This window comes from Strix aluco, chromosome 10, assembly GCF_031877795.1.
Source record: "Strix aluco isolate bStrAlu1 chromosome 10, bStrAlu1.hap1, whole genome shotgun sequence".
In the NCBI taxonomy this organism is placed as follows: Eukaryota; Metazoa; Chordata; class Aves; order Strigiformes; family Strigidae; genus Strix; species Strix aluco.
Window position 1 is genome coordinate 13,115,152 of NC_133940.1, and position 16,293 is coordinate 13,131,444.

At 42.2% G+C, this 16,293-nt stretch overlaps 1 protein-coding gene across 2 annotated transcripts; it reads left to right on the plus strand.

Annotated features, from left to right (window-relative positions):
- The first annotated feature begins 1,975 nt into the window (after positions 1–1,975).
- Positions 1,976–10,376, plus strand: NXT2 (nuclear transport factor 2 like export factor 2). 2 transcript variants are annotated; one of them, XM_074835301.1, is made up of 4 exons: positions 1,976–2,045; positions 4,228–4,314; positions 5,348–5,492; positions 6,804–10,376. In XM_074835301.1, exons 1-4 carry the CDS (start codon positions 2,031–2,033, stop codon positions 6,980–6,982), a joined length of 426 nt encoding a protein of 141 aa, XP_074691402.1. In that variant the 5' UTR covers positions 1,976–2,030; the 3' UTR covers positions 6,983–10,376. The 2 variants fall into 2 exon arrangements, with proteins under 2 accessions (XP_074691402.1, XP_074691400.1); XM_074835299.1 differs by lacking the exon at positions 1,976–2,045 and having other exon boundaries at positions 4,195–4,314.
- The last annotated feature ends 5,917 nt before the right edge of the window (positions 10,377–16,293 follow it).

Below are 16,293 nucleotides of genomic sequence, written 5' to 3' on the forward strand. Positions count from 1 at the left end.
AAAGGCTGAGAAACTGTTAGGAATATCTGGGCTTTTGAAGAGAAATTATGACTTGCACTTGGTTGTTACTTGAACTAAATCCAAATGCATATTTAGGGAATATTTGGACAATATACAGTATGGCTATAATTTTTTCAACAGAAAGTGGAAATCTGTCTGCTCATACTGATCTTAAGACTTAAACACCCAAATTAAAGGCTTGCTCAAGGAAAAGCAACTGAAGGAGGAGTCTTGAAGAAAACCTTTGCTATGTTTCAGATGGACTCCTTTGTTTCCTCTGCAAATTATTTCTAAGTAAAGAAAATGTATTTTCAGGGAGTCAGATTTCAGTTAGTGTTCTGGAAGTCTAATTTTGCTCAATCAGCAAAAATGCCAGCAAAATGCTACAAAGATTCCTAGTTGCTGGGTTGAGTAAAGAAGTGAGAAAAGGTAAGCAGCCAGTCTCATTATTCCACTAACATAATTTGGAGTACATGGAGTTGTATATTTAAATAAACTGTTTCATATAAAAACTACTTAACTACTTCCAAGTATGATAATTCTAGAATCATGGATTAGCAAAAATCTGAAATTTTAAGGAAATCACTTAGTGGAAGAAGCATTGTTCACTAGCAAGGCTCTTTACCTCAATTCTTGTCTCTTTTGTTTCATAGTGATACAACTCCTACACAGCAATGACAAATTAGCATACAGCTAACACCGCTGGATGTGATCCAATACACTAAAGGGCATGGCCTCACATGCCCTGACCCAAACTCAATCCTCCCCCAGCAGCCCTGTCACAGATGCACCTTTCCATTCCAAGTGTTTATCACTTTCAGTATATGATTTCTTCCCAGTCAGCTCCACATCATCTTTAGTAATTAATTGCAGATCTCTTGAGTCTCGTCAGGTCTCTTCCTGTTATTCAGTGCCTGATGAAGATTTAACCATTCAGCCTTAAGACTCAGCTCATTCCAGGAAAATAGTCCAGGTTTCCTCCGTGCCCTGGCCTGGCTTCCCTCCCTGCAGCAGCATGCAGGCCTGGGTGTGCTCCACCCCTGCCAACAGTGACGGCAACCCTGGGGAGAAAAGGTGCATGGAGGAAAAGCACAGAGAGATCTAAAACGTATGTAAAATCAGGAGCACAGTGCATATGCACTGACCTATTTTTACATCCACGGTCTTCCCGGCACAGTGTACGGTACCGACAACCATGTTCTCTGTGATAGCAAGTTGCACTTATGCTGTCGAGTGAGTGGCTAAGGTGTGCGATTCTCCACTCTGGGTATTGGCTAGGGTATGTAAGGCATCTTTATCCTTGTTTGCATTCACAAATTAACATACAGATCACTTAAATACCATTAACCACTTGTAGCAAAGCATGTAGGACTTCTTGAACATTTTCACAACTCTGGAAGATGTTGAAGTACCCAAACTCATGGGGTTTTCGACATAAAAATATTATTTCACGTAGCAGGAAGGCACTGCAGAGAGGCCTTGTACTTCTCCCCGAACAAGGTCAACGCTGCTTCACAACACTAATATTACCGTTACAAAAAAGCAGGAGGAGGATGACCGCATTAATTACAACCGAGTCAGAGCCACTGAAGTCCTGCGCTGCTGCAGGCTGTCCTGTGCTTGAGCTACTGCCAGAGCTTCACAACGACCACGCAGCTGTTGTTTCCGAAGCCGGAGGAAGAAGCGCCATCCTCCCGCCACCCTCTGTAGCCCGTTTCCAGCCGGACGGACGCCGCCGCCCCCCACTGCCCCAGAGCCGGCGGGCGCTGCCCGGCCCGCTGCATCGGTACAGACCGGCAGCTCTGGCCTCCCTGGGCTTGCCCAGGCACGGCTCGTGCCCGCAGAGTGACCTCCCGCCGCTCCGGCGGCTCTGCCCGTAGCCCCGAGCCGCCGCCGCCGCTGGCTGCGGCCCCTGTCCTGCCGCCGGCGGAAGGGTTTTGGCGGCGGACGCGCGCGGCGGAAGCGGCGGGTCCGAGCGCGCCGTCACATCCGGTGCCGTCCCGCCGCGCCGCGCCGCGCCTCGCCTGCCCATGGCCGCCGCTGTGGTGAGTCCGCGGGCGCGCCGGGCTGGACCGGGCCGCGCCCCTGAGCGCTGCGGTCGGGGCTGCGGTGCTGAGGCTGCGGGGCCGCCTGCGGGGAACCCGCGGCCTCGCCGAGAGGCGGCGCGGAGGAGGGACGCGCAGGTTCTCGGCCCCAGGGCCGCTGCGCTTCAGAGGATGGGCCTGAAAGCGCGGGGAGGGCTGCGGGGGTGGCGGGACGCGTCCCGGCTCCGGTGAGGGCTGGGAGCGGGGGGGAGGGAAGCGGAGCAGTGCAGGGCTGGGTGCGGGGCCCCAACACAGCCTCCGGCTGCTCCCGGGGCAGCGCTGCTTTCCGCCCGTCTGCGGCCAGTTCCTCCCCCACCTTCGCTTCCAGCGTCCGCAGCATCCTGGAGCAGAGGGCTAAGGCCGGGCCGTGGTTTGTGCGGTGGGCCGCCCTGTCTTACAGAGACCGTCTGTAGAGGCCATGTAGATTGGCTGACTTCTTGGAACTGTTGTCAGAGTCTGCAAGCGGTGGTTTTTTGTTTGGTCAGTTGGGGGTTTTAAGCATGGCTTTCCTGTTAAATACTAAGAAGAAAGATTCTCGAGTGAGGTGGTTAGACGTTGGAACAGGAGCCCGAAGAAACTGAAATCTCCATTCTCAGAGGTGTTCAAAACACAACTGGAGATAGGACCCTGAGCAGTCAGATCTAACTTTGAAGTTAATCAAGCTTTGAAGTTGGCTCTGCTTTGAGCGGGGATTTAGAGCAGATGACCTCCAGAAGTTTCTTCCAACCTAAATTGTTCTCAGAATTTAAAAATATTTTTCAGGCTATGATTATAAAGAACTTGACTTACATGGCGAGTACCCTAACAGCTCATTTCAGTCTCCTGGTGTGTCTCTAATGCTCTCCCTCACACCCATTCTCTGTTTGGCAGTTAAATGGCAACGTGTTTGGCTGCTGGTTAGAAAGTGTATGTGTCCAAGTGCGTGCTGATTGAGAGGTAACAGCCATCTACCCTAAATAATGTAGCAGGCTGAATTACAATCACTCTTCCCTTAACGGGAGGTCTAATACTCTTTGTCGCCCAGTGCCAAAGAGTTTCTCTTGGCACTTGCTGGAATACAGCATCTTTAAGACTACTTTGTCATATTTGTCTGGAATTGGCCTGTGGGTTCAGAAATTGCTGGAGAAGATAGGAAGGTGAAGAGCAGGCTGGTGTCCTTACAGAGGGAGATCAAAAGAATAGTAGGTAGTAACATGAGAGTGTTTGGTTTGTGGAGTAGGCAGGGGTTATTAAAGACTCCCAAGGAAATGTAAGTAGTTAAATTGTGAAGTACTGATTGAGTTGCAAATACTGCGAATATAATGCTGAAATAGAATAATGCTAAGTGGTGTTTTAAACAAAATATCGTAACAAAACCAAATGCAGTTTTATAGATGTGTGGATGGGAAGTTCAGAATCACTGCTGCCCAGGATGTCACAGGTCAGGGTCTGTAAGAGATCAAGGGTCAAACAGCGAAACAAGCTGAACAAATAACCAGCTGAGATCACAGTGCAGTGATGTGACAACAAAGGCTGTTACCTTTGGATGAATAAAAATAGAAAGGTGTAAGGAAGTTCGTGAGATGTGAGAAGTGTTTGGTTTTTACCTGTGCGTATAGCACTGGAGGGATTGATACTGGAATACATCCAGGGTGTGTGTGTTTTCTCTCACTTTTATATCTATATATCCAATTATATAAATTATTATATTTTTATATATATATATAAAGGTGTTTTTAAAAATGAGACTATGGTGGCAGTGTGATGGGGTTCTTGCTAATTTTCGGAAATACATTGAATAAGTCTTGATCATTAACTTTATTACAGAACAGCCATCACAGCAACAAATATTTGTACTGAATATATGCACATTCAGACCACTTGCAGCCAACTGTAGCCCATTTTTCAATTTAAATATTTACAATTTAAATACAATAAATATATTGGCATTCAAAATTAATCCTAAAACTGTCACCTGGCTAAAAGCTGGTACCTTCTGCAGGTAGAAAAGGAATTGGGAATCAATTTCAACATTATTTGACATCATATTTCAGTGGGGATGGAAAAGACCAACAGAAGTGACTTGCTGGAGAAGTTGCACAGATGACTAGGTTATATAAAATTGCCTAACTTTAAGTAATTTGGTATGATTTCTTCTCTCCAGGATTTCAAAACCTATGTGGATCAAGCTTGTAGAGCTGCAGATGAATTTGTCAACATTTATTATGAGACAATGGATAAAAGAAGAAGGGTATGTAGGTATTTTGACAGTAGTTAGAACTGGCTTGTGCATTTTTTTGCTTGTTTATCTAACTAACTTTACACCTGAAAGTACCTGAAAGTTGGTTACATGTGTTGTTTTGGCCAGGCTGAGATCTCTGTTCCTCTTAGACTGCCTTGTAGAGGATTTTATGTTACTGTGCAGCACTGTTGTAGAAGGGGCCTTTTCAGAAAGTGCCTTAGATTCCTTCATGATAATAGTTCAGTTCGTGTGCAGCTATGTTTTACAGGTAAAGGATTTGATCAGTAGGGGCAGATAAAACTTGCTTTATTTGTCTCTGAGATCAGGATTTAGCTTGTTTTTTTCCAAACTTCTTTTATTAGCCGTTATCACTTCTGTTTCTGGGAGTCTTCAGGAGTGCCTGAGGATAAAGTGGAAACAGCTCTACCTGGCTCTGACAGTCTTCATGGACCACACTGATGTTTGCACCAAAAGAGAGCTGTGGAGACTGTTCTTTATAATGTATTATAATTTTAATTTAATAACTTTTAGATTATGTGAAAATATCAGCAGTTGCATGTTACTTCATAGTCACCTTGAGCATAAGTAGGTTAGGCAGAGATGTATCAACAGCTTGAAGGAGAGTTGGGCAGTTACTCTATTGTTACAGCTTATGAAACATTTGGGAGGTTCTGGTCTACAGCTGCAGATAACTGGCCTTTTAAAGTTTTCACTCTTCCTGCTCTTGTTCACTTTTTCCCTACCACCACCACCTGAAATTATACTTTGCTGACATAACGTGTGTTGCTCACACCCCCCTCCCCCGAAAAATCAGTGATAATTATTCTGGAAAAGTAGGACTAGTTAGCAACTAGTACAGTTCTGTCACTAGCTTTGTTAAAGGAATCTCATCAGCATTTAAATTTGGAGGCATATGAGTCACTATGCAATTTTAAAGCAGAACATGTTTCAGTTCTAATTCTTGGTCAGAAGCACTAATTGTTTTGTATGTTGTCCATTGTATGTGTTTACACATTTTCCCCAAATACGTGTTTTCACTCAGGCTTTAACAAGGCTTTATTTGGACAAAGCAACGTTAGTTTGGAATGGTAATGCAGTGTCTGGGCAAGAAGAACTGAGTAAATTTTTTGAAATGTTACCATCTAGTGAATTCCAGGTTAATATGTTGGACTGCCAGCCCGTTCACGGTAAGGTTGTATTACAATTTACTTATTTATTTTTCAGTCTTTTTATAACTGTTGAAAGTGAAGTGCAGTTATAATAGTGCTTAATATTTGCTTTGGAACAAGCTTAGAGAAAATACTGAGGGTTGGAATGTCAAGTTGTGCATAAATAAAGCACAAAATAAGAGATGCAGCAACTCCACACTTTTTCTCCTGTCTGAGAAAATATTTTAAGGACTATTTGTTAAGATCATATTCAGATGTGATGTCTTTTCATGTATTGAAAAAGTCTGGTTTACCAGGTTATGTTGTCCTTGACAATGTCTAAGAGTCAAGAGACCTCTACTGTAGCCTGATACTGACCTGCAGTATAATGGGGAACAGATCATTAACCTGTATGTACTTTGTTTGCTTTACATGTAGAATAGATGTTAAGTTCTTTAGATTTCTGATTAACAACTGCTAAAGAAAGCCTTACATGATTGAGAAATTAATGAATGACTTCTAATGGATATTTTGGGAATATAAGTAAGGAAAAAGCCTGTGGTCAAGCGCGTTTATTTTGCTTTGCTGTAAAAAAGATACACTTTTTTTCCCTGCTATTAGAGATTGTATGCAACTTGCTAAATATATATATTGTAGAATCATAGAACGGTTTGGGTTGGAAGGGACCTTAAAGATCACCTAGTTCCACCCCCCCTGCCATGGGCAGGGACACCTTCCACTAGACCAGGTTGCTCAAAGCCCCGTCCAACCTGGCCTTGAACACTGCCAGGGAGGGGGCAGCCACAGCTTCTCTGGGCAACCTGTGCCAGTGTCTCACCGCCCTCACAGGAAAGAATTTTTTCCCTATATCTAATCTAAATCTATCCTCTTTTAGTTTAAAACCATTACCCTGCATCCTATCCCTACACTCCCTGATCCAGAGTCCCTCCCCAGCTTTCCTGTATCCCCTTTAAGCACTGGAAGGCTGCTGTAACATCTCCCTGGAGCCTTCTCTTCTCCAGGCTGAACAACGCCAACTCTCTCATCCTGTCCTCATAAGGACACATACATATGTATGTACATCTCAAATACAAAAACTCAGGTATTTGTTATAGTGCTTTAAAATGAACAACATGAGATGAGAATAGAAAAGCCATTAAAAAGCAGTGCTGGCGAGCCAAAACACCATTGTCTGTATAGAAATGATGCAGCAAAACTACTTTTCGTGAATGTGTAAGCAGTTGTTGCTATAACTAGTATAACCAGAACTGAATGAAACTTTTGTGTACATTTCCTACTTTACCTGTTAGTCTTTGAGTTGTTTTCTTTATACTTTTTGTCCTTGTGAAGAGCAAGCTACTCAAGGCCAGACGACAGTCCTCGTGGTGACAAGTGGGTCAGTAAAATTTGATGGCGACAAGCAGCGCTACTTCAATCAGAACTTCTTGCTGACAGCACAAGCCACACCTACCAACACAGTGTGGAAGATCGCCAGTGACTGCTTCCGCTTTCAGGACTGGGCCAGTTAGTGAGGTTTGGCTACGGGAAGTGACCTCTCTCAGTCGACAGGGTGAAGTTAGCTGTGCGGACAGCCGTTCTCCACGCACGCGAAACGCTCGCTCTTCGTGCTGCGACTGTCATTATGGAAGGGCTGCAGATGTTTCAGGGTTGATCCCAATGACCGTGGGTTTAGTAGTAAACAGTCTTAAAATGTGAGAGGTTGCTTGTGATAGTTGAACCTAATAAAATGCTGGAGGCAGCGAGCTGTGTTGGAATCATTCCTAAAATGCCTTACGTGCAGCTATGCTGCCAATTCCAGACTTCTATGTAATGCTGAATGCTGAAACTCAGCAGTTCAAACTGATTTTGAACACAAGGTCTTACAATTCTGACCAAACATGAAATTTTTTCAACTTGAAAAGATCTGTTTTCACAGTAGCATCTTCCCTCTTTTGAAGAAGATGCTTGTGGCATGTAGACAGAATTCTGAAAGCTACTTACTCTTGGTTGTAAGAGGCTAGGAAAGATTGACAGTGATTTCTACTGTTTATGAAAGCAGCGAATATAGCTCCTGAGTGTGTAATCTCTCAAATAAGGCATTGGAAAGCTAATGTTGCCTTCTCTGATACAAAAGGACTAAATAATCTCGTCAGGTTTCCTTTTGGTTTTAGCTTCTTAGACTTTGGTTGTAATTAATTTACATTGATTAGTATGTAGGGCATGCTGAATGATTCAGAGCTCTTTTGCCAACAACTCGTCACATGCATGTGAAGGACTTCAAACTGATTATTTTTCTTTTGAAGTCTTACAGTGTAAGAAATAGGTCAGTTACATCATTTCTGTTTGCTTTAACTGTTAATTCTGTTGCTATGAAGTTTGGACTATTTTTCCCATATCCAGTCTGCAAGTTTTGAATCCCTACTGTCTTTTCAGGAAACATTGTAAAAAAGTGACACTGAAAGTGTGTATTACTGTGAAGCCTTCACTTTTTATCTTCAGTACTGTTATGCAGAACAGGTGCTTTGATTATTTTCAACTTAGAACAGCTCTGAACACAAGTACCATCTTCCTCATGCAGATTTTTACTGTAGTTTTCATGTTATTTTTAAATATTACCTTTAATTATTGATTCTGGGATTTTGTATGTCTCTTGCTTTAATTTGCAGTTTAAAGCTTTCAACTGCTTTAAAATAGTTTTCAAGACTGCAGGTTAAGACTGTCCATCTTAACTTGGGAATTTAGGAGTAAATCTGAATATCAGCAGATTTGTTTCAAACTGGTACGTTTCTATTTTAAGCTGAGTTAAAATCAAATTTAGCTATATACGTTACTTGCTTGTAACTGAAAATAATGAGGGGAACTTGTAATTCTGATCTTAACGTGTTGCAATGACAGCAGCAACCTGAATACAAAAGCAATTATGACTGCAGCTCACTTGTTTTTATGACTTAAATTGGGAAAACTGTGAAAATGAGCAGTATTTAACTTGTGTAGAACATGTTAAAACATCTGTAGTTTGTGATGTAATTCCACAAATAACGGGATGTTTAGGTGAAATGGGTGGGGTTATTTCCTTTTAAGGCACTCTAGTCCTTACATCAGTAAGTTAGAATTGGTAACCTGTCTCTAATCAGAAGCTGTTTATGTTCTGAACTATTGTGTGACTATTTTTCAGCCTGAAGAATATGAAATCCTGCAAAACAATGCAAGAAGTCCAGAATTTTTGAAAATGTAAATAATGTAAAAACATTGTTATTTCTGTATGTGGTGAAGAAAGGATCACTGTATTTAATTACTGTTTGTTCTTAACAGAATATGCGGGGTTCATATATTTGTATTCTACAACTTTGAAAAGAAGACTTAACCCTAAATTTGCCTGTTACTGATACAGCATTGTTGAAGTGTGACACTGGCATGGTGTGCTTTTCTGGTTTTATAATTTGCTGTTGATTGTATAAGTAGTGTTACAGATCTGCTTTGCATGCACAAACCAGGTTTTGACTTTTGAAATGTAGTGATGGGTGCAACTGTAGCATTTGCTTGTTGAACTTTGAAGGCAGTTGCCAGAACACACACATCTGTACCTGATAAGCTTGTCCTGGGAAAAAATATTTATTGGATATTTTTATTCAATGTTTAATTTGTATAGTAGTTTAAGCTTCTTCTAGGCAGATTAGGAGATTTAGAATATATGAGGCAATGTTTCAATCAAGTGCTATTCTCACTTACTTTCATGCTATTCAGATGCAGGCTGCTTTTAAATCTGACTTCTGTAATTAATATTGAAAAAACCCAACCAAACAGAAAAAGCCACCACTACCTGGAACATTACTTAGGAAGCTTATGTTACTAACTGGCCTAGCTGGACAAACCCAGTGTAAACTCTTATGTAGCAAGATATGTAGTTAGAATTGGACTTGGTATGCATGCAGGAGTTTTTGAAAGAGAACTTTATTAGAACGTAATTGCTTCAGCCTAGGGAAAAGTGCCAGTTATGTACTGCCTGTTTCCATCATCTTTGACAAGGATTGCTTAGGGTGACCTGGTACTACCATGATTAGCTGTTGCGCTTTATAACTGAAAATGCTGTTTTACAAAATATTTTCATGGAGCATACTAAGTGATAATGTAGCTATTAGATTGTACAACTGGGTAATTAATGAGACAAACTACAAATTCCAAACTATCTGGAGAAGTTAGGGATGCTGCAGCTCTGTGCTGCTTGTTAAAACTTGTGCTGAAATTAGCAGAAGAGAACATACGAATGCTTTTTATTCTGTTCAGTACAAAACCATCTGGCTGGTTTTGTGTTCCCCATTGCTGACTGCTGTAATATCCAAAATTTACAATGGGCATCTGTAAAGTGAACGTGGTTTTGCTCTAAACTGTAAACAGGAGTCAATACTACCATTTTTTGCTGTTTGATACCAAGTTACTCATGTACAAGTGGTCAGTGAAACAAAGCCAGCTGAAGAGCTAAGCACTTCCACATACTAAATTGTGGCTACTGAAGACTTGATAGATCTTCTCTTTTGTATATTCCCTGTATTGCCTTTACCAGTCATTGGTTTTATGTTGCTTTGTTCTTTTGGCATACTACAGTTAAATTGACTTAAAATACTTGCGCTGTTCTTGGAATATAGAAAAGTGATCTGATGGTATGAATGATTTGTTCTGATGGGTTTGATATGTGTACGCTTCCTTATCCTGATTGGAGAAAAAGCACATTATAAAGAAATGCTGTTTTATCAGTAAAGTAACTTTCCACACTTGAATATATTTTGTAAGTTTTTGAAATTGTTTTAAGACCTCTTGTAAGATTAATTTTAAAAACAAAACAAAACCCTACCTGATGCTTGGGGTTTTTTTATTATTAGATGTTTTCATAGTTTGTTTTTATGATATTAAAAGTGCAAGAAATAATTTGTGGCTTCCTTATCTTTACTGCTTGTGTTCTAGGTACGAGTTTATGTGTTCTGTTTGTTGCAGCATGGTGCTGGGGCACTGCAGAACAGGCTGGCCGTGAGCTCTTTGTCAGTGCTGCAGCAAAAAAAATGTGTCTGGAATAATAACCCTATAGCGAATGCTTCACCAGGAGCACTGTCAAGCAGTAAACGGTGTTGAACTGGCTAGAGTAACAATCTCAAATTGACATTTCCCTCTAAAATTTACTGAAATTTAGACTGCTGTCCAACAAATACCTGAATGAAGTCAAACAAAACTTGAGCCAGATCCGTGGATTGTGAATATTTTCACTGAGAACATACTGTGGTGCCTCTGCTGTTTCTCTGCTAAGGGGAAATTAAACACTCAAGGAACAGTTCATGTGATAACTGGTGATTTATTCGCTTCATTTTGCTGTTTAAAACATCAAATTACTAATGAACACTTAGCATAGATAGCAGCTTTTAGTTGCTGGCAATGAAAAGATGATGCTAATGCAAGGTCAATGTTTGCATGGGAACAGGCATTGTTCTAGAAACATGTTCTAGAAACAGTGCCAGATATATTGTAAAGTTCTTGCTGTGTTTGAAGGTGTAGGTTTCAGTGAGGCTTTGCAAGCAGTCACTTTTTGCAATTATCCTGAGCAAGCCTCTGACAGCTGATGCAGCGTAAAGGTTTAAGAGCGCTGGGAAAGATAAATCACAGTTAGGGCCAAAACAGAAGATATTTTTGTATGTATGCTGAAAGTGAATCCAGAAATTGCTCTTCCCATATTTGCCCTGGGCTGAAGAATAGTTAAGTCTTTCTAAACAAGCCTTTGGTTTCTGATCTTAACTGAGAAGTAGTATGTCATAGATAGCTGAGCTTATGCCTTCAGAAGGCTGGGTTTAATAATATAAATAAATCTATCTAGTTATCTTTTGTCTCTGGTGATTGAATGGACTACGGAGACTAAATGGCCATTTTGCCCTGCATCAGTAAGATGGATGCCTTCAAATATACTGTTGGAAAAGTGTGTTGAATTTCAGTGGCTAATTTTTGTTTTCTTACAGTCTGATTCAGTTCAGTCCCAGTGGGTTTGCAGCTTCATGGTGCTTTAAGGTTTCCAACCAGTATGCAATGTATTGGACTTCTTAAACAAAAATAAATTAATGTTGCTGCTGGGCTTAATACGTATTTATCAAAGTCTCTGTATGCCACAATACGAGGTTCTCTTGGGTGTTCAAGAGGGACGTTGGTGTGTGTATTCATGCCAACAGAGTAAGAATGAACTCGATGTGAACTTACATTATGGACTCTGCAAGGTAGCCCTCTGTCAGCTCCAGCACGTTCCTAGGTTCTGAGCGTTTAAACCACGTTTTTCTTCAAAACTCAACACATCCATGCTGAATCCTTAAGCTCATCGGGATGGAACGATCCATAGGGGCACTGTGAGTTCTTATGTGTAACTGAATTGATTTAGGATGCTTGCATTTCTAATGGACTGAAGTTTTGCTACTTCAAAAAGCTTATTTTTGTTGTATTTCTCCCAGTCCTGGGGCAGTGCTGCTTGGTAGGGCAGTCTAAACTGGTTTCATAGGGTTCATGTTTCCAGCTGAATTCTATGGGTGTTGCTTTCATTCAAGTCTTCAAGAAAGTGAGGGCTTCATTCAAATGGACAGTTCTGTTAGAGTCCCACAGGACTCTAACTCCTCTCTATAACTATCCTATGGTACGCTTTCCTCTTTTAATTTGTGATTTAACAGAATTTAAAACAGTATGTGGACTATAACAAAAAATGGTGCTGTGTGTTTATGGGAAAAAGATAAACTGTAAAAGAACTGCACTGAAATACGTTTTGTATCTTTACAATTACAGGTTCTACATCATCTTGATAGTAATAACACAAATAAACAAGGGGTTTATGATTCTAAATAGAATTACAGTTTGTATGATGGTCTTCTACTGGTTATTATTCCCTGATGATTGGTCAGATCTGAGACAGGTATAGGGAATAAAAACAATTTTTATTGCAGTCTTACTCCACCCAAAAATTACAATGAGGTGCAAATATAGGCAATAATAAATTGGCACTATATTTAGAACATAACATAGATCATTCTGAGGGTTGTGACCTCGTATAGGCAGGAAGGTAGATTAGATAAGTCTTTCTATCCTAAATCTGGGAATATTATCACTTACCTTTGTACTCGACGCTTTCGCTAAGCCAGGAGGTATGTATGCATGCTTTGAAGCCTATATTCACAGAATCATAGAATGGTTTGGGTTGGAAGGGACCTTAAAGACCATCTAGTTCCAACCCCCCTGCCATGGGCAGGGACACCTTCCACTAGACCAGGTTGCTCAAAGCCCCGTCCAACCTGGCCTTGAACACTGCCAGGGAGGGGGCAGCCACAGCTTCTCTGGGCAACCTGTGCCAGTGTCTCACCACCCTCACAGGGAAGAATTTCTTCCTTGTATCTAATCTAAATCTACCCTCTTTCAGTTTAAAACCATCACCCCTTGTCCTATCCCTACACTCCCTGATCAAGAGTCCCTCCCCAGCTTTCCTGTATCCCCTTTAAGCACTGGAAGGCCGCTGTAACATCTCCCCAGAGCCTTCTCTTCTCCAGGCTGAACAACACCAGCTCTCTCAGCCTGTCCTCACAGGGGAGGTGCTCCAGCCCGGATCATCTTTGTGGCCTCCTCTGGACCCGCTCGAGCAGGTCTGCGTCCTTCTGATGTTGGGGGCCCCAGAGCTGGACACAGAACTGCAGGGGAGGGTTTCATGAGAGCAGAGTAGAGGGGGAGAATCCCCTCCCTCGACCTGCTGGCTACACTTCTCTTGATGTAGGCCAGGACATGGTTGGCTTTCTGGGCTGTGAGTGCACAGTTCCAGCTCATGTCCAGCTTTTCATCCACCAGTACCTGCAAACCCTTCTCTGCAGGGCTGCTTTCAATCTACTTATCCCCCAGCCTCTATCAATACCGGGGGTTGCTCTGACCCATGTGTAGGACCTTGCACTTGGCCTTGTTGAACTTAGTGAGGTTCACATGGGCCCACTTCTTGAGCTTATCTAGGTCCCTCTGGATGGCATCACATCCTTCAGGTGTGTCAACCACAGCACTCAGCTTGGTGTCATCTGCAAATTTTCTGGGGGTGCATTTGGTCCCACTATGTTATTGATGAAGATATTAAATGGTACTGGTCCCAATACAGACCCCTGAGGGACACCACTTGTCACTGATCTCCATCCCAGCATTGATTCACTGACCACTGCTCTCTGGATGCAACCACCCAACCAATTCCGTATCCACTGACCATTCCATCCATCAAATCCACATCTCTCCATTTCAGAGAGAAGGATGCTGTGGGGGACCATGTCAAAGGCCTTACAGAATCCAGATAGACGATATCCGTAGCTCTTCCCTTGTCCGCAGATGTAGTCACTCCATCACAGAAAGCCACTGGGTTGGTGAAGCAGAACTTGCCCTTGGTGAAGCCATGCTGGCTGTCTCGAATCACTTCCCTGTCCTCCATGTGCCTTGGCAGAGCTCTGAGGAGGATCCGTCCCATGATCTTCCCAGTCACAGAGGTGAGGCTGGCAGGGTGGTAGCTCCCAGGGTTCTCCTTTCTACCCTTTTTAAAAATGGATGCAATGTTTCCCTTTTTCCAGACTCTGGGAACTTCACCGGACTGCCATGACTTTTCAAATATCATGGAGAGTGGCTTGGCAACTACATCAGCCAGTTCCTCAGGACTCTGGGATGAATCTTGTCAAGTCCCATAGACTTATGTATGTTCAGGTTCCTCAGGTGGTCACGAACCTGATCTTCTCTTACAGTGTGAGGAACTTTGCTCCCCCAGTCCCTGTCTTACAGTCCATCCCCTTGAGAGGTGTGGGAAGAGAGGTTGCCAGTGAAGACTGCTGAGGGGAAAGAGTTGTTGAGAACCTCAGCCTTCTCCTCAGCTGTTGTTACCAGTTGGCCAGTCATGCTCACCGGGCGGGGTACACTTTCTTTGACCTTCCTTGTCTGGCTGACATACCTGTAGAACCCCTTTTTAGTACTCTTTGTGTCCCTTGCCAAGTTCAGCTCCAGCTGTGCCTTGGCCTTCCTGACCCCATCACTACACAACCGGGCGGCGTCCCTATACAGAAGTCTGAAAAATCATCTGCTAGAGACACCAGGAATACTAGAAATGTATATAGCCAATTGCATTTGTATATTTAAGTGTTTGTGTTTAAGTGTTTGCATGTGGTGTTTAAATATATATGTATATACTGTATATATGGTATATGTCTTGTTCCATTGTAAGCTACAGTTAATGCATGATGGTGTTATCTTATTTAAACACCTGGTTGAACTGTAAGAATAGATGGACTGATGCAAATCACAAATTACCACAGTTCACCGAGACCTTGTGATTCTTTCAGGTATTGAAAGGTACAGATAGAACAGCAGATAATTAGAATTAGATGTTTTGTTAGTTACTTGGCAGGAGGTCTTGTGCCTTCCTTATTTGTGAGCTGTGTAATGAAGGGTAAACTTTTTCACAAGGGCAGCCCTTCTTTCTAGGTAGGACCCAAACACGGTATGTTGCACAGACTTTGCATTTCGGGAGGGGAGGTGGGGAAGAGAAACAGCTGGATTATGAAGATATGTAATCAGTGATATTTGTTGGACAGTGACTCAGAGGGACTGCTACAACCATCTTTCAGATTTGTGTATAGGATGAAGCAGTGGAAGGCAGTTAGTAACCAGCTGATATTAAACAGAACATGTTAAATACACATTTTAGTGTCCAGTGCATTGAAGCCTTAATGTGCTCAAATCTTTCACACTCAGAAAACTCTTAACAGTCCTTCCCCTATTCTCCACTCTAGCTGCCTTCAGCGGTAGCAGTTAACACTGTAGCTCCCGAGTACTTCCTAAGCTATTTGTAATGCCTTAGAGGCCAGAGTCCTGCTGATGGGCAGTGGTCAGGCAGAAAAAGAGAAGCTAATCACTGAGACAGGTTAAATAAAAGGTACTTTTCTACAGTGACAAAATTGACTAGATAACTGCCAGTCCTCTCAAGAATTTTCTTTAAACTCATCACTTCAGCTATTCAGTTTACAGCGATGCCCCACAAAGTCACAGCAGAGGTAGCGAGACGCAGTAGTTGCCATGCTGTTGGAAAGAATGTGCATGAGCGTGAGGAAATGTGAATCTATAACATAGAAATCTCTCCTCCTGTGAAGTTGATGTCAAAGCTGCTTTTTGCTGCAGTGTGGTTTGGATAAAATCCGAATAGTAGTTTGGATTGTGTAGCGCAGCATTCCTAGTGAAGGTGCTTGTTCTTTGAATTGTTCATTAATCTTTATCTGAAAAAAATCCCCACCTCAAACCCAAACCAAGAAATTATAAGACTATTATCATGGCTAGAACAACTGAAATAACCTTTGCCTGCCTAACTTTTTTTTTATTATTATTTTTCCAAAAAGCACATGCTGTATGTTGTTTTAATCTTAAGGTTTAACTTGTACAAAGATATTACTGAAAAGGCTCTCTGGGTGGAAGGATGTTACTGAGGGCTTTAAAAGTTATTGTGCATCGGCAAAGCCACAGCACCCCGATGATTTCCTCACGGGGACAATTTCAGTTTCCAAGCTCTTTTTGTTTTGATAAATGCTTCCATGTAAGCCACAACAATCTTGCTTTAACAGAACGAGACCTGACCCTCCCGATCCCTTGCAGCTGGCACAACTCCCAGTGCTCTAGAGAAGGTGCATAACACACCAGTAACGGAGCTGCTTTTCGTGAGGTGCTGCCTGCAGCAGCAGCATTGCGGTCAGCTCACAAGGTGGAAATACAAACTGATTTAAAAGATGATGTTAAACTAAGATGCGAAGATGACTGATGAGCGAAGGCTCTG

Excerpts from the sequence above, each read along its gene's own strand:
- NXT2 (XM_074835299.1), top strand. The coding sequence starts at position 4,210 with ATGATTTCTTCTCTCCAGGATTTCAAAACCTATGTGGATCAAGCTTGT. Across the intron at positions 4,315-5,347 it reads CAATGGATAAAAGAAGAAGG|GCTTTAACAAGGCTTTATTT; the intron begins GTATGTAGGTAT and ends GTTTTCACTCAG. Across the intron at positions 5,493-6,803 it reads GGACTGCCAGCCCGTTCACG|AGCAAGCTACTCAAGGCCAG; the intron begins GTAAGGTTGTAT and ends GTCCTTGTGAAG.